The sequence below is a fragment of the Rhamphochromis sp. 'chilingali' genome (genome assembly GCF_963969265.1).
Source record: "Rhamphochromis sp. 'chilingali' genome assembly, chromosome: 13".
In the NCBI taxonomy this organism is placed as follows: Eukaryota; Metazoa; Chordata; class Actinopteri; order Cichliformes; family Cichlidae; genus Rhamphochromis; species Rhamphochromis sp. 'chilingali'.
This window is the reverse complement of record NC_137940.1, coordinates 29,770,825-29,796,881: the sequence shown is the minus strand read 5'-3', so window position 1 is coordinate 29,796,881 and position 26,057 is coordinate 29,770,825. Positions and strand designations below refer to the sequence as shown.

Sequence of the window (26,057 nt, the reverse complement as noted above, 5' to 3'; positions counted from 1 at the left end):
CTAAGAGTCCGCACTATAAAACTGCAGAATATCATCTAAAATTCATCCGCAGGACAACTTACTGTCAAATGTGTGCAAATTCAGTAATATCAGCCTACAGAATCTTTAACACTGTCATTTGGACTTGAAAAAAGAACAATCGAGAATTTATTGTGTTTAATTTCGAGTATCACAATAACAGTATATTAGGAAAAATAGGCAGTAACACAGACTATGATATTGAGTTATTAAAGCTATCAAAATAGAGTGTTGAAAAAAACAAGTCAGCCAACTGTCTGAACGAGGAAAATGAGAAGGGAACTAATGCGTTTTCTGAAATACTGATAATTGTGAACAAATAAAGAAATAGGAACTGAAGACGATAAAATACTCTGGTATTTAAAGTATGGACACCGCACCGAATTTTTAACATATGGAAATGAGGCTATAGGAAGCAGTACTACTAATGTTGCTATCCGTTGTTCTGAAGTTAAAGAACTCGATATCTGAAGCACACTGACTACCATCAGATGCCTTAAAAAAAGTCATTTATAAGACCTGTTAGGGTTGTTCTTTTTTGTTGTGAAGTTAAGCACGAAGGCAGTGATAACATGTGACATAAACTGAAACGTATATTAACACATCCAACATAGCAGCTACCTTTGAGATCTAAAATGTCATTATCAGCAAAGAGATTTTTTTAGTGAATTTAAAACATCTTACACACACTTAAAATATATTAAAGCCATCTAACCTCTAGAGGAGAGTCTGGTTCATCCAGGATGCTCTTTTCACTCTGTATCCGCTGCATCGTTCCTGTAGAACTGGGGTCCATTATCAGCACGTTCTGACTACCAGCTCTGCCGAACTTACAGTCACTCTTTCTGGAGTCAGTCGTCCTGCACACCTCGTAATTGTACACATGGGGAAGAGTCCCTGTTCCCAAAGTGTCTGAGTAACGTGGTGGATAATACGGAATGACAGGCAGGTTGGAGTGATACAGGATGCGAGACTGTCTCCACCTGTAGATTTTGACTGATATAATAACCACTAAACACGTGATGAAGAGGAAGGAAACTACAGCCAGAGCCAAGACCAAGTAAAAAGTCAGGTTGTCATTGTACTCCTTGTCGTGGGTCAACTCAGTGAACTCCGACAGCACTTCAGGGAAGCTGTCCGCCACTGCCACGTTAACAACGACTGTAGCTGAACGAGAGGGCTGTCCGTTGTCCTCCACTATAACAGTCAGTCTTTGTTTGACAGCATCTTTATCAGTGACTTGGCGGATAGTTCTGATTTCTCCATTCTGTAAGCCCACTTCAAACAGCGCCCTGTCTGTGGCTTTCTGCAGTTTATAGGAGAGCCAGGCATTCTGTCCAGAGTCCACATCAACAGCCACCACTTTAGTCACCAGATAGCCCACATCTGCTGAACGAGGCACCATTTCAGCCACCAGAGATCCACCAGTCTGGACTGGGTACAGAACCTGAGGGGGGTTGTCGTTCTGGTCCTGGATCATTATTTTCACGGTCACGTTGCTGCTGAGTGGAGGAGAGCCTCCATCCTGCGCTTTTACGCGGAAGTGGAAATCTTTGATCTGCTCGTAGTCAAAAGAGCGCACTGCATGGATGACTCCACTATCTGCACTAACAGACACATACGAGGAGACTGGCACTCCGTTAACGGAGGAGTCCTCCAGCATATAAGAAACACGGGCATTCTGGTTCCAGTCAGCGTCTGTGGCTTTGACTGTGAATATAGAGAGACCTGGTGTGTTGTTTTCTACAATGTAGGCCTCATATGAGCTTCTCTCAAAGACAGGTGCGTTATCATTAACGTCTGAGATCTGTAAGGTGAGAGTGACACTCTTGGAGAGGGAGGGCACTCCCTCATCAGAGCAGGTCACAGTGATGTTATACGCAGACTTTGTCTCTCTGTCTAAATCACTGTCTGTTATTAATGTAAAAAAATTATTTGATGTTGATATAATTTTAAAGTGATCATAGTCATCCAAAAAGCATCGGACTTTGCCATTTTCATTTGAATCTGGATCTTGGACGTTCATCATCGTCAGAACAGTGCCCGGTTTAACATCCTCAGCTACAGTGGAAGACGCTGACATAATATTAATTGCTGGTGGGTTATCGTTTGTGTCCAGCACCTCAATCAGAACTTTACACACATCAGCGTTACCGCCTTCATCTGACGCTTGCACATCTATTTCAAAATGGCGAAATTTTTCGTAATCTAGTTCTCCCACTAATGTAAACATCCCACTTTTTTCGTCTATATTGAATAACTCTAGTGCTCCCTTTGGAGCATTAGAAATTGAGTATCGCACCTGCCCATGTAGACCTTCATCGGCATCAGATGCGGTCACGGTCGTGAGAATAGTCCCTTTAGACGAATCCTCCTTTACATTTGTCTTATATTCTACTTGAGAACAAACAGGCGCATTGTCATTTGCATCCAGAACGGTCACAATAATTTCAATGGTTCCGGAAAGCTGCGGATTACCACCATCTAAAGCAGACAACACTAAAGATACACGGTCCTGCTGTTCTCGATCGAGAGCCTTCTTTAAAACCATTTCAACATTTCTACTGCTACCGATCCGATAAGGATTTAGAATGAATATGTCACTTTGACTCAGCGAATAGCCCTGAAGCCCGTTAGTGCCCACGTCATCATCAATAGCTTTTTCTAAAACAAATTTCGACCCAATTTGAGCCATCTCGCTTACATCAAATTTCATTTTGCTGTTTTTAAAAACTGGAGAATTGTCATTAACGTCAGTGATCTCAACAGTGATGCTATAAAATTGCATAGGATTCTCCAAAATTATTTGAAAATCAAGAGCGCAGGGCGTCGTCTGCCCACAGAGCGCTTCTCTGTCTATTCGCTCTTTTATTAGAAGGACTCCCTTTTCTTTATCGAGCTCGACGTGTTCTGTACCTTCTCCTGTATATATACGAGCTCTTCCTGATTTAAGTCGTTTCACATTTAAACCTAAATCTTGTGCTATGTTACCGACCAAAGATCCTTTCGCCATTTCCTCAGGAATTGAGTAGCTGACCTGGCCAAAAACCATGCAGAGAGAAAGAATCGAGAAAAATAACATTAATCCGACTTGCCGTGTCATTGTTCAGTCAGTTTCCCTTCCAAACAAAGAAATGTGGAATCCGTTATCCAAAAAAAAAAAAAAACAAAAAAAAAAAAAAGATTTTAGACACAAACTTCAGCAAATAGAAACAATAAAAACTCCAATGAATGCTGAATAGATTCCTGGTGTCTCCGACTTTGATAAAATCTTCATCCAAACTGTGCCTTTCTGATATGTTCTCCTTCCTCTGTGACATAACGAGGTGGTGGGAAGGTACTGCTGTAATATACACTAAAATCTCAGCACACTGGTCATCAGCGTCCCCGTGAGTCGGATGCACGGAACTACATAAACTATTATACACAGACATTCTTTTTTGGCTCATGTTTCATGCGATTGATTACTATATTTGGTTAGATATGTGAACACTAGAAAGAAATAACTTGGTCCATAAGACAGTGAAATGTCTTATTTGTGTTGCAGAAGAAAAATTTGGGTATTTTGATTTCCTGCTTTATATCCAGACAGAAACGAGAGCAAGCAAGCTATTGAAACAGATCAAAACAGGACGAGAGACAATAAAGCAAAACACCAACAAAGTGCGCTGAATTTTGCTTTCTGTGGTACTTACTGGCACAAAACGGAAAGACAACAAAAAAAGCATGTTTAACATTTAAAACTTAAATCCACATGAGCAATTATTAGTTTAAAACATTATTGTTTTCAAGTGTTCATTCTAAAGTCCATAGCAAAAATTATGTAAATATTAAGTAAATGGCTTATTATTGTGATTCACACAAAGTATCAACGGAAAAAAAAATACACAAAAATCTTTAGACTGTTATAATGCAAAAAGTGCAACAAGGATTTGACTATAAAATGCAGGACTAAGTGCAGCAGGTGCATTGCAATACATTCCATGTACATCTACCCCATAACGAATTAAGCAGCACTTCAAATGGGACGATTAACTTTTAATTAAAGGAGCTGTCAACGACTTATGTTTCTGAAAACATCTGATGAATTACCATGACGCAATTGAATCCATTAAAATACACAGACACAGGTTATGGTCAGTATTTCAGGACCTCACCTCTAGAGGAGAGTCTGGTTCATCCAGGATGCTCTTTTCACTCTGTATCCGCTGCATCGTTCCTGTAGAACTGGGGTCCATTATCAGCACGTTCTGACTACCAGCTCTGCCGAACTTACAGTCACTCTTTCTGGAGTCAGTCGTCCTGCACACCTCGTAATTGTACACATGTGGAAGAGTCCCTGTCCCCAAAGTGTCTGAGTAACGTGGTGGATAATATGGAATGACAGGCAGGTTGGAGTGATACAGGATGCGAGACTGTCTCCACCTGTAGATTTTGACTGATATAATAACCACTAAACACATGATGAAGAGGAAGGAAACTACAGCCAGAGCCAAGACTAAGTAAAAAGTCAGGTTGTCATTGTACTCCTTGTCGTGGGTCAACTCAGTGAACTCCGACAGCACCTCAGGGAAGCTGTCCGCCACCGCCACGTTAACAATGACTGTAGCTGAACGAGAGGGCTGCCCGTTGTCCTCCACTATAACAGTCAGTCTTTGCTTGACAGCATCTTTATCAGTGACTTGGCGGATAGTTCTGATTTCTCCATTCTGTAAGCCCACTTCAAACAGCGCCCTGTCTGTGGCTTTCAGCAGTTTATAGGAGAGCCAAGCATTCTGTCCAGAGTCCACATCAACAGCCACCACTTTAGTCACCAGATAGCCCACATCTGCTGAACGAGGCACCATTTCAGCCACCAGAGAGCCACCAGACTGGACTGGGTACAGAACCTGAGGATGGTTGTCGTTCTGGTCCTGGATAAATATTATTACAGACGCATTGCTGCTGAGTGGAGGAGAGCCTCCATCCTGCGCTTTGACTTTGAATTTAAGTTGTTTAATTTGTTCATAATCAAACGAGCGTACTGCGTGTATCACTCCAGTTTCAGAATTTATTGACACAAAAGAAGAAACTGAGCTTCCACTGACTTCAGCATCGTCTATAAAATATGAGATTCTCGCGTTTTGATTCCAATCATGATCTCGTGCGCTGACTGTGAATATTGACCCCCCCGGGACGTTATTTTCAACGACATAGGCCGAATATTTAGGTTTGGTAAAGAGCGGCGCATTATCATTCACATCAGAAATTTTTAGATGCAAATTTGTTTGTGTAGAAAGGGGTGGTGACCCTGAATCGGTTGCAGTTATTGTTATATTGTATTCAGGTTTTGTTTCTCGATCAAAAGCTACATCTGAGAGCAAATTGTAATAATCGGTCAAAGAAGACTGGATTTTAAATGGGAGATTAGAATCTATTGAGCACGTTATATGACCATTTCTTTCTGAGTCTGCATCTTTAACATTAAAAACAGCTATAGTTGTACCCGGAGAAACATCCTCTGAAATGATGCTCGAAAATGACATTATACTTATAAGAGGCGCATTATCATTTATGTCCAGGACCTCAACGACAACTTTGGTTGCATCACTCAGTCCTCCCTGGTCTTTGGCGATCACTCTTATTTCATACTTCTTGTCTTTTTCAAAATCAATGTTATCAACAACAGTAATTTTTCCGGAGGAACTATCAATTTCAAATTTTTCCGCGGATTTCCCCTTTACGTTAGAAAACGTGTAGGAAACCAAGCCATTTGAACCACTGTCTGCATCTGAAGCATTCACTGTAGTTATATAGGTGCCTATTGGCGCATTTTCTGCTACAGTAGCTTTATATAGCGATTGATTAAAAACAGGAGGATTATCGTTGGCATCAAGAACAGTGATCTCTATGTTCACTGTACCAGATCGCCGTGGAGTTCCTCCGTCTACTGCAATCAGCTTTAAGGAGAGGTGTGGGTTCAACTCTCTGTCTAAAGGCTTCTGTAAAATCATTACAGCGAATCTAACTCCGTCGGCGTTAGAGAGCTGCTTTAAGACAAAATTATTATCAGGGGACAAAACATAATTTTGCAAGCTGTGAATTCCTGAATCGGGGTCATATGCGCTTTCTAAATCAAAATGAGAACCCACTGTAGCAGATTCACTAATTTCTAGTTTAATCACGTTACTTTTGAACGTTGGTGCATGGTCGTTTATGTCTAATATTTCTACTGTCACTCTGTGCAGTTCAATGGGATTTTCTAAAATAATTTCAAAGCTTAAACTGCATGGCATTACGTCTCCGCAAAGCTCTTCTCGGTCAATTCTCTCCTTCACGACTAGAATCCCTTTGTCTGCCTTCAGCTCTGTGTACTGACTGGTTTCTCCGCTCACGATCCGGGCCCGGCCAGAACGGAGCCTTCTCAGATCTAAACCGAGGTCTTGTGCTACATTACCGATAAGAGAACCTTCCTTCATCTCCTCTGGTACTGAATAACGGATTTGGCCTCTGATGGTGGAAATCATGAAGACAAAGATGAAGAGAAGCCATGTCGTTGTTTCACACATCAGCCGTTTTCGGAATGGCTGCTGCTGTATCCCCATGTTGCTACTAAAATAAATCCAAAACACGACTTGAGATCAGTCGGTCACACATAAAAAAAAGCAAATTGGATCCCAGTTCAATGGCGATGCGCCTTTAACTGTTAAAACGGTTGGATTGCTATTAAACAGGCAGATTCACTGCGACTCTCTCCAACGTCTCTCTGAATAAAGATTGGTTTTAGACCTCTCCTCTTTCTCTCGGCTGTCTGTAACAACACCACAGCGTTTTCCTGATCAACAGCGTCCCTTAGAGTCCAAACCGAGTAGAGAAGCGAATACACTGCAAATGCATAAAAAACAACTATGCAACATACTGCGGGAACAGAACAACTCAACTATAGATTAGTTGCAAATAATATTAACAGAAGAAATATATAGCACCAGATGTAGCATAAAGACACATACTGTATATCAAATGAGACCAAAGGCGATATATAACAACTTTAGAAGAATAAGCTTTAATTAGCTCTAAACTTCTAAACACTTTAAAGAGATAGTGAAATAAATACAAAGGTTAAAGAAGAGCAGTGATTACAAGGAAAAGCCGGTATATTTAGTAGACAAACCTCAAAAGAACAAAAACAGGAGGAAACTGTAAATATTTATGAATAATATTTAGTACATTTAAAATGTGGAAAAACATCGGCATAATTTGTGTATCCCACTTCGCTTGGCAGTGTAATAATTATAATCAAAATACTGATAATATGTTAATAGAAAATATAACATCACGATATTGTTTGAGAATATAGATAGGATAATCATTTTTAAAGTTCTTCACGTGAATGCAAAAACTATGTCAACTGAGGGAAAGTAAGTGTACTGTCCATGGTGCTGAAAACGAAAACTTACTGTGCCACTAAGCTAAAGCGCTGAAAAGGAAAAACTAACCTCTAGAGGAGAGTCTGGTTCATCCAGGATGCTCTTTTCACTCTGTATCCGCCGCATCGTTCCTGTAGAACTGGGGTCCATTATCAGCACGTTCTGACTACCAGCTCTGTCGAACTTACAGTCACTTTTTCTGGAGTCAGTCGTCCTGCACACCTCGTAATTGTACATATGTGGAAGAGTCCCTGTCCCCAAAGTGTCTGAGTAACGTGGTGGATAATATGGAATGACAGGCAGGTTGGAGTGATACAGGATGCGAGACTGTCTCCACCTGTAGATTTTGACTGATATAATAACCACTAAACACGTGATGAAGAGGAAGGAAACTACAGCCAGAGCCAAGACTAAGTAAAAAGTCAGGTTGTCATTGTACTCCTTGTCGTGGGTCAACTCAGTGAACTCCGACAGCACTTCAGGGAAGCTGTCCGCCACCGCCACGTTAACAATGACTGTAGCTGAACGAGAGGGCTGTCCGTTGTCCTCCACTATAACAGTCAGTCTTTGCTTGACAGCATCTTTATCAGTGACTTGGCGGATAGTTCTGATTTCTCCATTCTGTAAGCCCACTTCAAACAGCGCCCTGTCTGTGGCTTTCTGCAGTTTATAGGAGAGCCAGGCATTCTGTCCAGAGTCCACATCAACAGCCACCACCTTAGTTACCAGATAGCCCACATCTGCTGAACGAGGCACCATTTCAGCCACCAGAGAGCCACCAGTCTGGACTGGGTACAGAACCTGAGGAGGGTTGTCGTTCTGGTCCTGGATAATTATTTTTACACTCGCATTGCTGCTGAGTGGAGGAGAGCCTCCATCCTGTGCTCTGACCAAAAACGTAAGCTCTTTAAGTTGTTCATAATCAAATGAGCGAACTGCGTGAATAGTTCCAGTTTCGGCATTAATGGACACATAAGAAGAGGTTGGATTGCCACTGATCTGGGTTTCTTCGAGAAAATATGATATTCTAGCGTTTTGATTCCAGTCACTGTCTCGTGCGCTGACCGAAAATATGGACATTCCCGGGGAATTGTTTTCTGTAATGTAAGCAAGGTAGCTGTTTTTATCAAATAATGGCGCATTGTCATTAACATCAGAAATTCTCAGTCGTAAAACTGTTGTGCTTGACAAGGATGGCGTTCCTGAGTCACTCGCCCTTACAGTTATGTTATACTCAGGTTCAAGTTCCCTGTCAAAAGCTGACACTGTTATTAATGCATAGTAATTAGTTATTGTGGATTTCACTTTAAACGGGAGAGCGCTGTCTGTTGCGCAGCTAATTTGACCATTTTGTTCTGAGTCTGCATCTATTACGTTTATTATTGCGACTGTGGTGCCAGAGGGAGAATCTTCCGGCACAGGACTGGAGAATGACATCACATTTATAACTGGTGCGTTATCATTGACGTCTATAATCTCAATTAGAACTTTGCTCGAATCTGTTAGACCTCCTTGGTCCGTAGCTTCAATCATAATTTCGTGTTTCTTTTCTTTTTCATAATCTAGGTGCCCTGCGAGTGTTATAGTTCCCATAGCTTCATCTAAATGAAATATGTCAGCCAGCTGTTCTTTCATGTTTGAAAATCTATATGTAACAAGACCGTTTGACCCGATGTCTGCATCGCTTGCATTCACTGTCGTGATGTAGGTACCTCTTAATGAATTTTCCAAAACGGCAGCCCTGTAGAGAGACTGGTTGAACACTGGAGGGTTATCATTAGCATCCAGCACTGTAATATCTATATTTACAGTACCAGATCTATGCGGAGTTCCACCGTCTATAGCGATGAGCTTCAGTGATATTTTTGGCTCACTTTCTCTATCTAACGGTTTTTGTAACACCATCTCAGCATATTTTCTACCATCTGGACTTGAGTGTTGTTTCAGATCAAACATGTCATTTGTGTTTAATATGTATTTTTGTAGACCATTACTGCCCACATCTGCGTCCTCGGCGCTGGCCAATAAAAATCGCGATCCCAGTGTCGCAGACTCGCTAATTTCAAATTTCATTTCTTCCTTCCTAAATGTCGGAGAGTTGTCGTTTATGTCAGTTATCTCTACTGTTACTCGGTGCAGATCCATGGGATTTTCTAAAATAACCTCAAAGCTGAAGCTACATGGTGTTACGTCTCCACAAAGCTGCTCTCGGTCTATCCTCTCGTTCACGACTAATATGCCTTTGTCTGTTTTCAGCTCCGTGAACTGGATGCTTTGTCTGGTCACAATACGGGCACGGCCAGAACGAAGCCTTTGCACATCCAGACCGAGATCTTGAGCTACATTTCCAATAAGAGAGCCCCTTTTCAGCTCCTCTGGGATTGTATACCTGATTTGTCCAAACACGATGTGACTGAGACAGCCCAGAAACAGCAGAAAGGGCCATACTGACCTGAAATTCAAACGCCATTTTACACACGACCGAGGCGAGTTTTTAAACGCCATTGCACACACAAAAAACGAAAATTGCACAAAATCCTTTTGTAAACGATCCACAAAGAACAAAGGCTGTTATATCCAGTATCCTTTGATTTTTAAGTCCTTGCTCTTAACGGATTTGTGACTGCAGCTCTGAATGCGAAGCCCACCGTTTATTTTCGATCCTCAGCAAACGGGAAAAAGGAAGCCTCTGCCTCCACCAAATCAGCGCTGAATACTAGTTTCTCTGACCAACAGCGTCCCTTACTGTCCAAATACACGAATATCACAAACACGAAAAGGAAAAAAGTGCTTTCAAAGCACTTTGCTGATTAAAAAATGTAAAGCAGAAATCACACATCTGTCTTTTAACTACAATGCAATAAAGTCTTATGCAGAAATACCAGTGAGACAGTTGTTTTAAAATATAACAATAACTACTTAAATTAAAACAATAGATCTTGCTCCCCTTTTCAAAGTGAATTAAGCAGCATGTTAAAAGGGGAGTGTGAACCTTCAAGCAGTTGAGCTGTCCAAGAGTTGTGGTTCTGAAAACGCACCATGGGTTACCAGAAATGTGAGCGATGAAATGTGGTATAACGTAGAATAAACCTCTAAAGAATGTAGGCATAAACTTAATTATGTCAAAGTCCTCACCTCTAGAGGAGAGTCTGGTTCATCCAGGATGCTCTTTTCACTCTGTATCCGCTGCATCGTTCCTGTAGAACTGGGGTCCATTATTAGCACGTTCTGACTACCAGCTCTGCCGAACTTATAGTCACTCTTTCTGGAGTCAGTCGTCCTGCACACCTCGTAATTGTACACATGTGGCAGAGTCCCTGTGCCCAAAGTGTCTGAGTAACGTGGTGGATAATATGGAATGACAGGCAGGTTGGAGTGATACAGGATGCGAGACTGTCTCCACCTGTAGATTTTGACTGATATAATAACCACTAAACACGTGATGAAAAGGAAGGAAACTACAGCCAGAGCCAAGACTAAGTAAAAAGTCAGGTTGTTATTGTACTCCTTGTCGTGTGTCAAATCAGTGAACTCGGATAGCACTTCAGGGAAGCTGTCCGCCACCGCCACGTTAACAATGACTGTCGCAGAACGAGAGGGCTGCCCGTTGTCCTCCACTATAACAGTCAGTCTTTGTTTGACAGCATCTTTATCAGTGACTTGGCGGATAGTTCTGATTTCTCCATTCTGTAAGCCCACTTCAAACAGCGCCCTGTCTGTGGCTTTCTGCAGTTTATAGGAGAGCCAGGCATTCTGTCCAGAGTCCACATCAACAGCCACCACTTTCGTCACCAGATAGCCCACATCTGCTGAACGAGGCACCATTTCAGCCACCAGAGAGCCACCAGTCTGGACTGGGTACAGAACCTGAGGAGGGTTGTCGTTCTGGTCTTCAATATTTATTCTAACTGTGGTATTGCTGCTTAAAGGAGGGGAACCACCATCCTGTCCTTTTACATAAATGTGTATAGTTTTAATTTGTTCATAGTCAAATGATCGTAGTGCCTGTATAACTCCGCTTTCTGCGTTTACTGATATGTAAGTAGATATAGGACTACCATTTAACTCGGTATCAATAAGCAGGTAAGACACGCGTGCGTTCTGTCCTGAGTCGGAATCGCGTGCTTTAACGGAAAACACAGACAATCCCGGTGAGTTATTCTCCATAACAGACGCTTCATAATAACTCTGTTCAAATATCGGGGCATTATCATTTACGTCTGCTATTCTAAGTGTTATTGTCTTGTTTGTTGAGAGGGGTGGGCTCCCTTCATCCACTGCCGAGAAAGTTATATTATAAACAGGATTACGCTCCCTGTCGAGCACACCGTTTGTGACCAGAGTATAATAATTTTTTAGAGATGAATGAATTGCGAACGGAATATTGCTGTTTACTGAGCAGTCTACTTTTCCATTTTTGCCTGAATCCAGATCTTTGACATTTATGATAGCCACGGTAGTCCCACTAGGTGAATCCTCAGCAATAGCATTAGAAAACGAGGTTAATGTTATTAAAGGAGGATTGTCATTGACGTCTATAACCTCAATTATCACATTTGTTGATGTGCTCTGTCCACCTTGATCTTTTGCCTGTACCCCAATCTCATATAATTTATTCTCTTCATAATCAATTATACCAGTTACTGTTAAATCGCCGGTATTTTCGTCCAGATGAAATAGTTCGGCAACATTACCGGACATTCGATTAAAATGATAAGTAACATGGCCATTTATCCCTTCATCTGCATCTGTTGCGCTAAATCTCACTACTAACGTTCCTCTTGGGACATTTTCTTTGACAGAAGCCTTGAAAATTGATTGCATGAATACGGGAGCATTGTCGTTTGTATCTCGCACAGTTACGTGTATTTTTAAGGTGCCTGAACGCTGTGGTTCACCTCCGTCCACAGCAGTTAGCGTGAGGAGCAGCTTTCCTTCTTTCTCTCTATCTAAAGGTTCAGAAAGATAAAGCTGTGCATATTTATGACCATTTGGGCTAGATGAGACCTTTATATTAAAATGTGTTTTGGGGTGTATTGTATAGCCGTGTAGAGCGTTAATGCCAACATCGGGGTCTGTTGCACTCACTTGCAATATTTCGGTTCCTGGAAGAGCTGATTCCAGGATTTCTAAATGCATTTCCTTCTCCTGAAACGCAGGGGCATTATCATTAACATCCAGTACTTCCACAACAACGCTATGCAGTTGAATTGGATTTGTCATAATCATTTCCAAATTCAAGCTGCAGGGCGATGTCTGTCCACAAAGCTGCTCTCTATCTATTCTCTCTCCCACGACCAGATTTCCTTTGTCTACATCCAGCCTAATATACTCACTGCTGTCACTGATAACAATTCGGGCACCGCCTGATTTCAGTCTTTTAGCGTCGATACCTAAATCTTCAGCCACATTTCCCACAAACGAGCCCTTCCTCATTTCCTCTGGAACAGAGTAGCGGATTTGGCAAATTGTCGCGTCGATGAGAACAACAAGGATGAAGGCCCGTACTTGCCATTTAACCGTGCGAGCGATCCTGAAAGAATGCATATTTCTCAATCAATTAATCCAAGTCCACGTAGAAGAATGTCGACAAAAGGCTTTTAAACTGTCGATATCGTCCTTCTCTCTATGCAGCTGTAATCCACAGTTTGAGACCGAATGTATCCGCCTAAAATCAGTGTCGAAAATAAGCGACTGTCTTGCTCTTCTACTGTATATTTAGAAGAGTACAGAGGGAGTAAAGCTTTAAATGTGCTGTAAAGACCAACAGCGGACCTTAGAGTCCAAAGTAAAAATAACAAGTGATGTGAACAAGGAAGGAGAAATAAACTTGTATGGAAGTAACAATTCAGGAGTGAATTAACACTAAAATGAAAACAACAGATGATGCTTAAATACTTCATGTGAGAAACAGAAAAAGAGTAGTGCAGCACAGTCATGAGTAATACAATTCGAGTCCTCTGTAAAAGAAATAAACTCAAACATATACTCTGATTACAGTAGACATCTTGAGAGTGGTTTGTAGCCGCAAGCAAAATGAATAAAACATAAAGAAACAACGTACATACTTTAAGGAAATCAACTTTTAAAGTGACTTATGTAACTGAAGTCAAACTGATTAGAAAACAAACTAAAGAGTATTAAACTATTCCAATATAATTGACTGAACGTTAATAAAATCAATGGATCAATAAACTGACCTCTAGAGGAGAGTCTGATTCATCCAAGATGCTCTTTTCACTCTGTATCCGCTGCATCGTTCCTGTAGAACTGGGGTCTATTATCAGCACGTTCTGACTACCAGTTCTGTCGAACTTACAGTCACTCTTTCTGGAGTCAGTCGTCCTGCACACCTCGTAATTGTACACATGTGGCAGAGTCCCTGTTCCCAAAGTGTCTGAGTAACGTGGTGGATAATATGGAATGACAGGCAGGTTGGAGTGATACAGGATGCGAGACTGTCTCCACCTGTAGATTTTGACTGATATAATAGCCACTAAACACGTGATGAAGAGGAAGAAAACTACAGCCAGAGCCAGGACCAAGTAAAAAGTCAGGTTGTCATTGTACTCCTTGTCGTGGGTCAACTCAGTGAACTCCGACAGAACTTCAGGGAAGCTGTCCGCCACCGCCACGTTAACAATGACTGTAGCTGAACGAGAAGGCTGTCCGTTGTCCTCCACTATAACAGTCAGTCTTTGTTTGACAGCATCTTTATCAGTGACTTGGCGGATAGTTCTGATTTCTCCATTCTGTAAGCCCACTTCAAACAGCGCCCTGTCTGTGGCTTTCTGCAGTTTATAGGAGAGCCAGGCATTCTGTCCAGAGTCCACATCAACAGCTACCACTTTAGTCACCAGATAGCCCACTTCTGCTGAACGAGGAACCATTTCAGCCACCAGAGAGCCACCAGTCAGGACTGGGTACAGAACCTGAGGGGGGTTGTCGTTCTGGTCCTGAACTATTATTTTAACTGTCGCCACTGAACTCAGAGGAGGGGATCCAGCATCACGTGCAGTTACATTAAATTCAAACCACTTGATCTGCTCGTAATCAAACGATCTCACTGCATGAATAACACCGGTATCTGAATTTACTGAAACCAGCGAAGACACAGCCAGCCCATTAATGTCCCTCTCCTGCAAAAAGTAAGAAACTCTGGCATTTTGGCCCCAGTCTGCATCATTAGCACTCACGGTAAACACAGAAAGTCCAGGAGAGTTGTTCTCTGCGACAGTTTTAGTGTATTCTGAATGATCAAATTTGGGTGGACTGTCATTGACATCAGATACTTTTACGTTGATGTTCTTACTGCTTGACAGAGGCGGGGAACCCTGATCAGACACAGTTATGGTGAGATTATACTCAGGGATACTCTCTCTGTCTAAATAGTCTTCAGTTACTATGGTGTAGTATCCCGTTAGTGAAGACTCGATTTTAAAAGGTACGTCAAAGTTAATGGAGCACTTGACAGCACCGTTGCCATCAAAATCTTCGTCATCCACGTTAAGAACAGCTATCGTTGTACCTGGAGGAGAATCCTCAGATATCGAGTTCGAAAATGACATGAGCTGTATTGTAGGGACGTTGTCATTTTCGTCAGTTATTTGAATGATAACTTTACATGTATCAGAATAACCTCCGTGGTCACTAGCCTGCACGTTCAGTTGATAAGTCTTAGATTTTTCAAAGTCGAGTTTACCTGCGACTTTAATCTCTCCAGTTTGAACATTTACTTCAAAAAGCTGTTTCGTCTCTTTTGCAACGGGAGGGATAGAGTATGTTACCTCTCCGTAGTGGCCCTTATCCGGGTCATTTGCACTCACAGTGGTTATCACTGTTCCTTCGGGAGAATTCTCTTTGATATCTGCTTTATAAACAGCCTGGCTGCACACTGGCGAATTATCATTAGCATCCAGCACAGTAATATGTATACGCACTGTCCCTGATCTCCGTGGCTCCCCGCCATCTGAAGCAATCAGCACGAGACTGTGAGTCTCCTCTTTCTCTCGGTCTAACGGGTTTTGTAAAACCATTTCAACAAACCTGCCTCCATCCGGCTGGTTTTGCACTTCTAGCTTAAAATGATCAGAGGGTTTAAGTGTGTATTTTTGAATGTCATTAACGCCAACATCGGAGTCATCTGCACTCAGCAGAGAAAACCGAGTCCCTAATGCAGCGTTTTCAACAATATTTAAGTTGATTTCGTCTTTTGGGAACAACGGACTGTTATCATTTATATCTGTCACCTCCACTGTCACACGATAAAGCTGGATAGGATTTTCTAAAATCACCTCGAAGCTGAAGCTACAGGGCGTCGTCTTTCCACACAGTTCCTCCCGGTCGATTCTCTCTTTAATAACAAGGATGCCTTTGTCTTTGTTTAAATCCACATACTGTCGGCCTCCTTTTGTAATAATACGAGCTTTACCTGAAATCAGCCTCGCAACATCCAAGCCTAAATCTCTCGCAATGTTTCCGACAAACGATCCTTCGGCCTGCTCCTCCGGGATGGAATACCGAGCCTGACCAGCCACTGCGCTCAGCTCGATGAGACAAAGAATCAACACCAGCGCTTGCCGTCGGCCTCTGTCAGCCATTATCCACATGGAGGCCATCATAAATCCAACAGTGCAGACACAGCGATTGTTTTTTAACTTCGAAGTGATGTTATTAATCTAAAAACTCCACACATTTATGTATTTTCAGCAAGGAGACTCCCGGAGAGATTCTACACTTGAATCCGTGACGGAACAGAGCAGCGTCTCGCTTAGTATTATAACACTGAGTGAATATAAAAGGGAGGACCGCTGTATTAAGGGTCTGACACAAACTCAGTGACGCATCAACAGCGGCACTCAGAGTTCATTCACGGAAATGTATCTTGTGGAAGCTTAAATATTTTTATATTCCAGAAATATTTGATTGACAAAGTGAAGAATAATTAGAGAAGAGCTCGAAAGAAAAAGGAGCATTAGATTCTCAAACAATCTTCAGGGCCTGTTCAAACAAAGTGTCTTCAGTATGAGATGACAATGTTACCAAATCTAACTTAACTTTAATTTTCTTACCATCTCAATTCATTATTTAAAATAAAAAAAATAAAAACTACAACACTGAATATTAGCACTTCAGTAAATGACATAAAACAGCATGAACGTTACATGGACAAAAAAGTAGAACAGTCTAAATGATTATGGATAGTCTGGAAGTGAGGTTAAATGGTAAAAGGCCTGTATTTATATAGCGTTTTTAATAGTCCCTAAGGACCCCAAAGCGCTTTACATATCCAGTCATCCACCCATTCACACACTGGTGATGGCAAGCTACGTTGTAGCCACAGCCACCCTGGGGCGCACTGACAGAGGCGAGGCTGCCGGACACTGGCGCCACCAGGCCCACTGACCACCACCAGGAGGCTACGGGTCTTGCCCAAAGACACAACGACCGAGACTGTCCGAGCCGGGGCTGGAACCGGCAACCTTCCGATTACAAGGCGAACTCCTAACGCTTGAGCCACGACCGCCCCAAGCTCTCTTTTAACAACTTTTCTATTTAAAGGGTCTATTTTGATTCCTTTCTTACTGCTACAAAAACACAGAAATATATGGCTTATTGATTACATTAGAGAAACTTCATTGAAAAAAGTTGCAAAATCATCAACAAACCCTTTAATGGTTGAAGTATTTGTTAAATAATATCATAATATGGATGAATATGACTGCCAAAAAGAACAAAGGGTAAATAAAGTGCCATTTTAACAAAGTATTTATTTTATTTCCGTTGATAATAATAAGCGAGGTTAAATGAAAGAAAATATTATAATAACTGGGCCATTTAAACAGGCGTCGAAATAAAATGGGTCAGTTGACCGTTTCAGCACCACAGACAGCGACACTAACGCGCATCTGGAAGATTCAACCTTAACGCCACACATTCTCTCTCTCTCTCTCTCTCTCTCTCTCTCTCTCTCTCTCTCTCTCACACACACACACACACACACACACACACACACACACACACACACACACACACACACACACACACACACACACACACACACACACACACACACACACAAGGGAAAAAAAGGATCTTAATAGTTTAAAAAAATGACTCACCAAAGTAGACATTTGAGAACAGTTGCCTGACAGTTGCTTGTTTATTTGGGGTACATCGTCTCCAGCTCCATCCACACTCACTAAACTTTGACTCATCGGTTGCATATATTTCATGTCACTTTTCCTGGAGTCAGTGGTCCTGCACACCTCGTAGTTGTACACATGGGGAAGAGTCCTTGTCCCCAAAGTGTCTGAGTAACGTGGTGGATAATATGGAATGACAGGCAGGTTGGAGTGATACAGGATGCGAGACTGTCTCCACCTGTAGATTTTGACTGATATAATAACCACTAAACACGTGATGAAGAGGAAGGAAACTACAGCCAGAGCTAAGACTAAGTAAAAAGTCAGGTTGTCATTGTACTCCTTGTCGTGTGTCAACTCAGTGAACTCCGACAGCACTTCAGGGAAGCTGTCCGCCACCGCCACGTTAACAATGACTGTAGCTGAACGAGAGGGCTGCCCGTTGTCCTCCACTATAACAGTCAGTCTTTGTTTGACAGCATCTTTATCAGTGACTTGGCGGATAGTTCTGATTTCTCCATTCTGTAAGCCCACTTCAAACAGCGCCCTGTCTGTGGCTTTCTGCAGTTTATAGGAGAGCCAGGCATTCTGTCCAGAGTCCACATCAACAGCCACCACTTTAGTCACCAGATAGCCCACTTCTGCTGAACGAGGAACCATTTCAGCCACCAGAGAGCCACCAGTCTGGACTGGGTACAAAACCTGAGGAGCGTTGTCGTTCTGGTCCTGAACTGTTATTTTAACTGTAGCCACTGAACTCAGAGGAGGGGATCCAGCATCACGTGCAGTTACATTAAATTCAAACCACTTGATCTGCTCGTAATCAAACGATCTCACTGCATGAATAACACCGGTATCTGAATTTACTGAAACCAGCGAAGACACAGCCAGCCCATTAATGTCCCTCTCCTGCAAAAAGTAAGAAACTCTGGCATTTTGGCCCCAGTCTGCATCATTAGCACTCACGGTAAACACAGAAAGTCCAGGAGAGTTGTTCTCTGCGACAGTTTTAGCGTATTCTGAATGATCAAATTTGGGTGGACTGTCATTGACATCAGATACTTTTACGTTGATGTTCTTACTGCTTGACAGAGGCGGGGAACCCTGATCAGACACAGTTATGGTGAGATTATACTCAGGGATACTCTCTCTGTCTAAAAAGTCTTCAGTTACTATGGTGTAGTATCCTGTTAATGAAGACTCGATTTTAAAAGGTACATCAGAGTTAATGGAGCACTTGACAGCACCGTTACCATCAGAGTCTTCGTCATCCACGTTAAGAACAGCTATCGTTGTACCTGGAGGAGAATCCTCAGATATCGAGTTCGAAAATGACATGAGTTGTATTGTAGGGACGTTGTCATTTTCGTCAGTTATTTGAATGAAAACTTTACATGTATCTGAAAAACCTCCATGGTCACTAGCCTGCACGTTCAGTTGATAAGTCTTAGATTTTTCAAAGTCGAGTTTACCTGCGACTTTAATCTCTCCAGTTTGAACATTTACTTCAAAAAGTTGTTTCGTTTCTTTGGCGACATGAGCTATAGAATATGTTACCTGTCCGTTTACCCCTTTATCCGGGTCATTTGCACTCACAGTGGTTATCACTGTTCCTTCGGGAGAATTCTCTTTGACTTCTGCTTTATAAACAGCCTGGCTGCACACTGGCGAATTATCATTAACATCCAGCACAGTAATATGTATACGCACTGTCCCTGATCTCCGTGGCTCCCCGCCATCTGAAGCAATCAGCACGAGACTGTGAGTTTCCTCTTTCTCTCGGTCTAACGGGTTTTGTAAAACCATTTCAACAAACCTGCCTCCACCCGGCTGGTTTTGCACTTCTAGTTTAAAATGATCAGAGGGTTTAAGTGTGTATTTTTGAATATCATTGTTAGCAACATCAGCGTCATCTGCATTCTCGAGAGAGAAGCGAGTGCCTAATGCAGCATTTTCAGCAATTTTCAAGATAATTTCGTCTTTTGGGAACAACGGACTGTTATCATTTATATCTGTCACCTCCACTGTCACACGATAAAGCTGGATAGGATTTTCTAAAATCACCTCGAAGCTGAAGCTACAGGGCGTCGTCTTTCCACACAGTTCCTCCCGGTCGATTCTCTCTTTAATAACAAGGATGCCTTTGTCTTTGTTTAAATCCACATACTGTCGGCCTCCTTTTGTAATAATACGAGCTTTACCTGAAATCAGCCTCGCAACATCCAAGTCTAAATCTCTCGCAATGTTTCCGACAAACGATCCTTCGGCCTGCTCCTCCGGGATGGAATACCGAGCCTGACCAGCCACTGCGCTCAGCTCGATGAGACAAAGAATCAACACCAGCGCTCGCCGTCGGCCTCTGTCAGCCATTATCCACATAGAGCACATCATAAATCCAGTGGTACAGACACAGTAATTGTTTTTAACTTCGAAGTGATGTTAGTAATCCAAAAATTCAACACGTTTATATATTTTCAGCAAGTAGACTTCAGGAGAGATTCTACACTTGAATCCGTGACGGAACAGAGAAGCTTCGCTCCAAGTATTATAACACTGAGTGAATACAAAGGGGAGGGCCGCTGTATTAAGGGTCTGAACAAATACTCAGTGACGTATCAACAGCGGCACTCAGAGCCCACACAAGGTAATGTAAGTGAAATGCAGAATTACTGAAAAAGGTTAGATCTAAACGCATTTTTTGTTACTAAATAAAATTAATGAGCTAAATATAGAGGCAAAGAAAACAATATATTGCGCATACAATAACCAGAGCATGTTTACATAAATACCTTAAGTATATGATGACAGTGATATAACATTTCATTCAAATTCCATGGAAACTTAATTTCGTTATAACCACCGTAGATATAACAAAAATACTGAAGATTATCTGTACAATCAATTAATAAAAAGTGTGCGAACACGAAAAAAGAGGAGAAAGTAGTTATTTCTATAAAGTTAGAGATGCTTTGGGGGGAAGGGGAAAGAAGAAGGAAAAGCAAATTTCCTATATATTCCATTGATTTATCAGAATTCCCGATTATTTTCATTTCTTTTTCTTTTGCAATCGCCTATGTTGTTCGCTTTCATATTGTAATACAAATGACCTCGTGCTAAAGAGATCCGTATGTTATTAGGTTAATCAGAAACACAATTTGAGAAAGTAAGAATGGCTAATGATTTATGAACCGTTTCACAATTTGATTATAATAAAAATGGATTGCATTTATATAGCGCTTTTCGAGACCCCCAAAGCGCTTTACAATTCCACTACTCATTCTCTCACTGGTGGAGGCAGCTACAGTTGTAGCCACAGGTGCCCTGGGGCACACTGACAGAAGCGAGACTGCCATATCGCGCCATCGGCCCCTCTGGCCATCACCAGTAGGCGAAGTGTCTTTCCCAAGGACACAAGACCGAAACTGTCCGAGCCGGGGCTCGAACCAGCAACCTTCCGATTACAAGACGAAATGCCAACTCTTGAGCCACGATCGCCCCATAATTGATTATGATATTAATGAATACCCCAATCAAATATATTATAAAAAACTGTGGACAATGTCAGCTTCATTAAAAAAAATTATCTGGCCTGTGTTAGCATAATGCCAGTTTTGTTTTTTTATGAATACACAGAGAGTGGAGCTTTGAAGTGTCAGAAATTGTACTACGGACATGGAAGTAAAATGACTTTAAACTTAGACCAGCCTCACGTAACATGCATTACTAAATAAAAATTAAATAGTGGTACAAATAAAAACAATATCCCAACATATGTCACACAGTGGAAATTTGTGTTTGTTTTATCGTTTGTGTTGTCTTGCTCTTAGTGTGTATGAGTGCGTACAGTACTGATTTTATTTGCATGGTTTTACCCTGATATTTATATTGCATGTTTTAATCCACTGTGGACTGGGCGGACAATAGCAGGCACCTTTTGAGGTGTTGGCGTACCCTGAGGTGGCCAATTAGCCACCAAACGGACTTGTTAGAGGAGAGGGTGGGCGCAGAGACAGGAGAAAGGAACGCGTGAAAGCCAGCGTGGTAAAAGACGGACCTGCTGCCTGATCGTGGGTTGCGACGGGTCATTCGGAGACGGACCGGCCAGCGTAACGCGGCGACCAAATCCCAACAGCAACAAGGGCGACAGTGGGAGACGACGCGTCCAATCGACAGCATATGTGAGTATCGCTTTCCCCACTGTTGTGCGCCGGGTGCAGCGCTGTCAGAGGAGGGTCGCAGCGGCCGTGCCGACAACGTTGCTGGCCAGTGTCTGCCTGCTTCATGGTGTTGCTACGAGGGCGGCCACGTTTGCAGTAATCGGGAGCCCCAAGTGTGGAGTGCGGCTGGGCTGTGAGGCGACGCACCCGTCAGAGAGAGACAGGGCCGAGATATGAAGTTGCTCCTTGGCTTTCTGGCTGTCGTGATCTCTATTTCGGAAAAGGAAATCCTCTCCTGGTTCTAAATACAAGGAACACTTGTCTGAGCGTGGCCGGACAGTGGTATCACGGAACTGTGGGGGGAATTTTAGTGTATGAGAAACATCGTATTGTATTATGTCTTGAATAGTGTATATTTATTCCTGTCAGCAGGGATTTTAACATACAGAGAACGTTTTTATTGCACAAGTGTCTTTTAAAAATGTTTTGTTAATTCCTTTTTTCCTTCCTTCTCTGGAATAAATGCTGTGATTAAGACCTGCTCAGTCTCGGTGCCCTGAACGCTGATTCACTTGCTCCCCTCCTCCTTGTATGAGAAAGAAATTTCTGGTGGGGCATTTAGACCTACCAGCTTTAGTAGCTACACATAGGGAGAATGAAGATTTTAAGTACTGAAAAATTACTTAAAATGCGTCGACCAAAAAAATCAGGACCACAGACAGCTACACTAAGCCGATTTTTAAAAACCTTCACTAACATTTAAACGTGCGTGCTGAGCATGAGAAAATGGAACATGAACGACTAGATTATCACTCACCAGAGTAGACATCTGGGAACAGTTGGCTGACAGTTGCTTATCCACTTGTGGTACATCGTCTCCAGCTCCATCCACACTCACTAAACTTTGACTCATCGGTTGCATGTATTTCATGTCACTCTTTCTGGAGTCAGTCGTCCTGCACACCTCGTAATTGTACACATGGGGAAGAGTCGCTGACCCCAAAGTGTCTGAGTAACGTGGTGGATAATATGGAATGATAGGCAGGCTGGAGTGATACAGGATGCGAGACTGTCTCCACCTGTAGATTTTGACTGATATAATAACCACTAAACACGTGATGAAGAGGAAGGAAACTACAGCCAGAGCCAAGACTAAGTAAAAAGTCAGGTTGTCATTGTACTCCTTGTCGTGGGTCAAATCAGTGAACTCCGACAGCGCCTCGGGGAAGCTGTCCGCCACCGCCACGTTAACAATGACTGTAGCTGAACGAGAAGGCTGCCCGTTGTCCTCCACTATAACAGTCAGTCTTTGTTTGACGGCATCTTTATCAGTGACTTGGCGGATAGTTCTGATTTCTCCATTCTGTAAGCCCACTTCAAACAGCGCCCTGTCTGTGGCTTTCTGCAGTTTATAAGAGAGCCAGGCGTTCTGTCCAGAGTCCACATCAACAGCCACCACTTTAGTCACCAGATAGCCCACATCTGCTGAACGAGGCACCATTTCAGCCACCAGAGAGCCACCAGTCTGGACTGGGTACAAAACCTGAGGAGCGTTGTCGTTCTGGTCCTGAACTGTTATTTTAACTGTAGCCACTGAACTCAGAGGAGGGGATCCAGCATCACGTGCAGTTACATTAAATTCAAACCACTTGATCTGCTCGTAATCAAACGATCTCACTGCATGAATAACACCGGTATCTGAATTTACTGAAACCAGCGAAGACACAGCCAGCCCATTAATGTCCCTCTCCTGCAAAAAGTAAGAAACTCTGGCATTTTGGCCCCAGTCTGCATCATTAGCACTCACGGTAAACACAGAAAGTCCAGGAGAGTTGTTCTCTGCGACAGTTTTAGCGTATTCTGAATGATCAAATTTGGGTGGACTGTCATTGACATCAGATACTTTTACGTTGATGTTCTTACTGCTTGACAGAGGCGGGGAACCCTGATCAGACACAGTTATGGTGAGATTATACTCAGGGATACTCTCTCTGTCTAAAAAGTCTTCAGTTACTATGGTGTAGTATCCCGTTAGTGAAGACTCGATTTTAAAAGGTACATCAGAGTTAATGGAGCACTTGACAGCACCGTTACCATCAGAGTCTTCGTCATCCACGTTAAGAACAGCTATCGTTGTACCTGGAGGAGAATCCTCAGATATCGAGTTCGAAAATGACATGAGCTGTATTGTAGGGACGTTGTCATTTTCGTCAGTTATTTGAATGATGACTTTACATGTATCTGAATAACCTCCGTGGTCACTAGCCTGCACGTTCAGTTGATAAGTCTTAGATTTTTCAAAGTCGAGTTTACCTGCGACTTTAATCTCTCCAGTTTGAACATTTACTTCAAAAAGTTGTTTCGTTTCTTTGGCGACATGAGCTATAGAATATGTTACCTGTCCGTTTACTCCTTTATCCGGGTCATTTGCACTGACAGTGGTTATCACGGTTCCTTCAGGAGAATTCTCTTTGACTTCTGCTTTATAAACAGCCTGGCTGCATACAGGTGCGTTGTCGTTAGCATCCAGCACGGTAATATGAATATGCACTGTCCCTGATCTCCGTGGCTCCCCGCCATCTGAAGCAATCAGCACGAGACTGTGAGTTTCCTCTTTCTCTCGGTCTAACGGGTTTTGTAAAACCATTTCAACAAACCTGCCTCCATCCGGCTGGTTTTGTACTTCTAGCTTAAAATGATCAGAGGGTTTAAGTGTGTATTTTTGAATATCATTGTTAGCAACATCAGCGTCATCTGCACTCTCCAATGAGAAGCGGGTCCCTGATGCTACACTTTCAGCAATTTTCAAGCTAATTTCGTCTTTTGGGAACAACGGACTGTTATCATTTATATCTGTCACCTCCACTGTCACACGATAAAGCTGGATAGGATTTTCTAAAATCACCTCGAAGCTGAAGCTACAGGGCGTCGTCTTTCCACACAGTTCCTCCCGGTCGATTCTCTCTTTAATAACAAGGATGCCTTTGTCTTTGTTTAAATCCACATACTGTCGGCCTCCTTTTGTAATAATACGAGCTTTACCTGAAATCAGCCTCGCAACATCCAAGCCTATATCTCTCGCAATGTTTCCGACAAACGATCCTTCGGCCTGCTCCTCCGGGATGGAATACCGAGCCTGACCAGCCACTGCGCGCAGCTCGATGAGACAAAGAATCAACACCAGCGCTTGCCGTCGGCCTCTGTCAGCCATTATCCACATAGAGGCCATCATAAATAAAACGGTGCAGTAACAGTGACTCTTCTTATTTTCAAACAGATGTATTTTTTTAAAAAAAATCACATTTCCATATTTCAGGCAAGGATATTCCAGCAGGAATTCTACACCCTACCGTAACGGATTAGAGCAGCGTCGTTCAAGCAGAGAAACACTGAGTAGGGGAGGACCGCTGTATCACCGATTTGGACGGAAAGTCAGTGATGTATCAACAGCGGCACTTAGAGCCCATTTACGGTAATGTCTGTGTTATAAACATGATCAGGACACATGTAATCGTTGTATCCAACAGTGAAGGCAAGTTTAGATCCATTTGTAAATTGAAAAAGAATAATACACCCCGTATTATTTAGCAATATCAATAAAGCCTGTGCTCTTACATTAACAATATTGTGCGCCACAGAATCATTTTGCAAGTCTTTTTTTTATTTCAGTTCAGCTATATTTTTTAGATCACTGCTGATATGTCATAAGAAATTTAAATGACTAAAACTAAATGGAACTAAATATGTAATCACTTCTATTTAATGGTAGCTGTGTTCAGCACAGGAAGTGAGCTGTGCTATTTCTGTTTTCTACTGAGCGTCAGATATTATTTTTTTTATATTTTTTTCATTTTATAACGAAAGTTGAAGTGTTGCCTCATTTCTTATTGTACCACAGTTGATTGTAATAAAGATATGAAGTTTATTATTTTATTTCATAGAGTATTAAAGTTGCAAAACTTTATGTATTTTTAAATGCTCCCCTTTCGAAACAAATTTCAAAACTGACCACCGACCGTTTCAGCACAAGGGACAGCAACACTAAAGGCGAGTGAAAGACAGTAAAGAAATGTGACGTTCAGGAGCAAAATTTAAAAAAAGAAGCGGGGGAGGGGGGGGGGGTTAAATAAGAAGAGGATAAGACAGAGCGGGAGCGAGAGAGAGAGAGAGAGAGAGGGCCAGAGATTACTTGATTGAAGTATCACTCACCAAAGTAGACATTTGGGAAAAGTTGCCTGACCGTTGCTTATCCACTTGCGGTACAACGTCTCCACATCCATCCACACTCACTAAACTTTGACTCATCGGTTGCATGTATTTCATGTCACTCT

General features: G+C 42.2%; 4 protein-coding genes across 14 annotated transcripts in view; all 4 read right to left on the bottom strand.

The window, feature by feature from the left end:
- LOC308408488 (protocadherin gamma-C5-like) overlaps positions 1–26,057 on the bottom strand; it is a gene marked incomplete at its 5' end in the record, with an annotated part of 274,775 nt that overhangs the window by 123,082 nt on the left and 125,636 nt on the right. The window contains one exon of one of the 11 annotated variants that reach the window (XM_080900751.1): positions 17,546–20,094. The exons of 9 other annotated variants lie outside the window; for them this stretch is intronic. In XM_080900751.1, the coding sequence (XP_080756877.1) occupies positions 17,546–19,960 (2,415 nt within the window). Of the gene's footprint in view, positions 1–17,545; positions 20,095–26,057 lie in introns of those variants that run through there. One more of the 11 variants, XM_080900765.1, reaches the window with a different exon arrangement.
- On the bottom strand, positions 264–6,751 carry LOC308408321 (protocadherin gamma-A11-like; the record flags this gene model as incomplete). Its single annotated transcript, XM_080900521.1, has 3 exons — positions 5,268–6,751; positions 734–1,825; positions 264–275 (listed from the first exon to the last, which is right to left on the bottom strand). Exons 1-3 carry the CDS (start codon positions 6,600–6,602, stop codon positions 264–266), a joined length of 2,439 nt encoding a protein of 812 aa, XP_080756647.1. The 5' UTR covers positions 6,603–6,751.
- Positions 8,239–25,068, bottom strand: LOC308408493 (protocadherin beta-16-like). Its single transcript, XM_080900806.1, has 3 exons — positions 22,691–25,068; positions 10,560–10,712; positions 8,239–8,521 (listed from the first exon to the last, which is right to left on the bottom strand). Exons 1-3 carry the CDS (start codon positions 24,956–24,958, stop codon positions 8,264–8,266), a joined length of 2,679 nt encoding a protein of 892 aa, XP_080756932.1. The 5' UTR covers positions 24,959–25,068; the 3' UTR covers positions 8,239–8,263.
- LOC308408320 (protocadherin beta-16-like) lies at positions 13,604–16,191 on the bottom strand (the record flags this gene model as incomplete). The annotated part of the gene is made up of 1 exon (XM_080900520.1): positions 13,604–16,191. Exon 1 carries the CDS (start codon positions 16,043–16,045, stop codon positions 13,604–13,606), a length of 2,442 nt encoding a protein of 813 aa, XP_080756646.1. The 5' UTR covers positions 16,046–16,191.

What these genes read in the sequence shown, in the direction of transcription:
- LOC308408493 (XM_080900806.1), bottom strand. Translation starts at nt 24,958, where the DNA reads ATGATGGCCTCTATGTGGATAATGGCTGACAGAGGCCGACGGCAAGCG. An exon ending in CCCATGTGTACAATTACGAG is followed by an intron (nt 10,713 to 22,690) that starts GTGTGCAGGACG and finishes TACAATTACGAG; the next exon opens with GTGTGCAGGACGACTGACTC. An exon ending in AACCAGACTCTCCTCTAGAG is followed by an intron (nt 8,522 to 10,559) that starts GTGAGGACTTTG and finishes CTTACATTACAG; the next exon opens with AAAACAATTCCCCGGGAATG.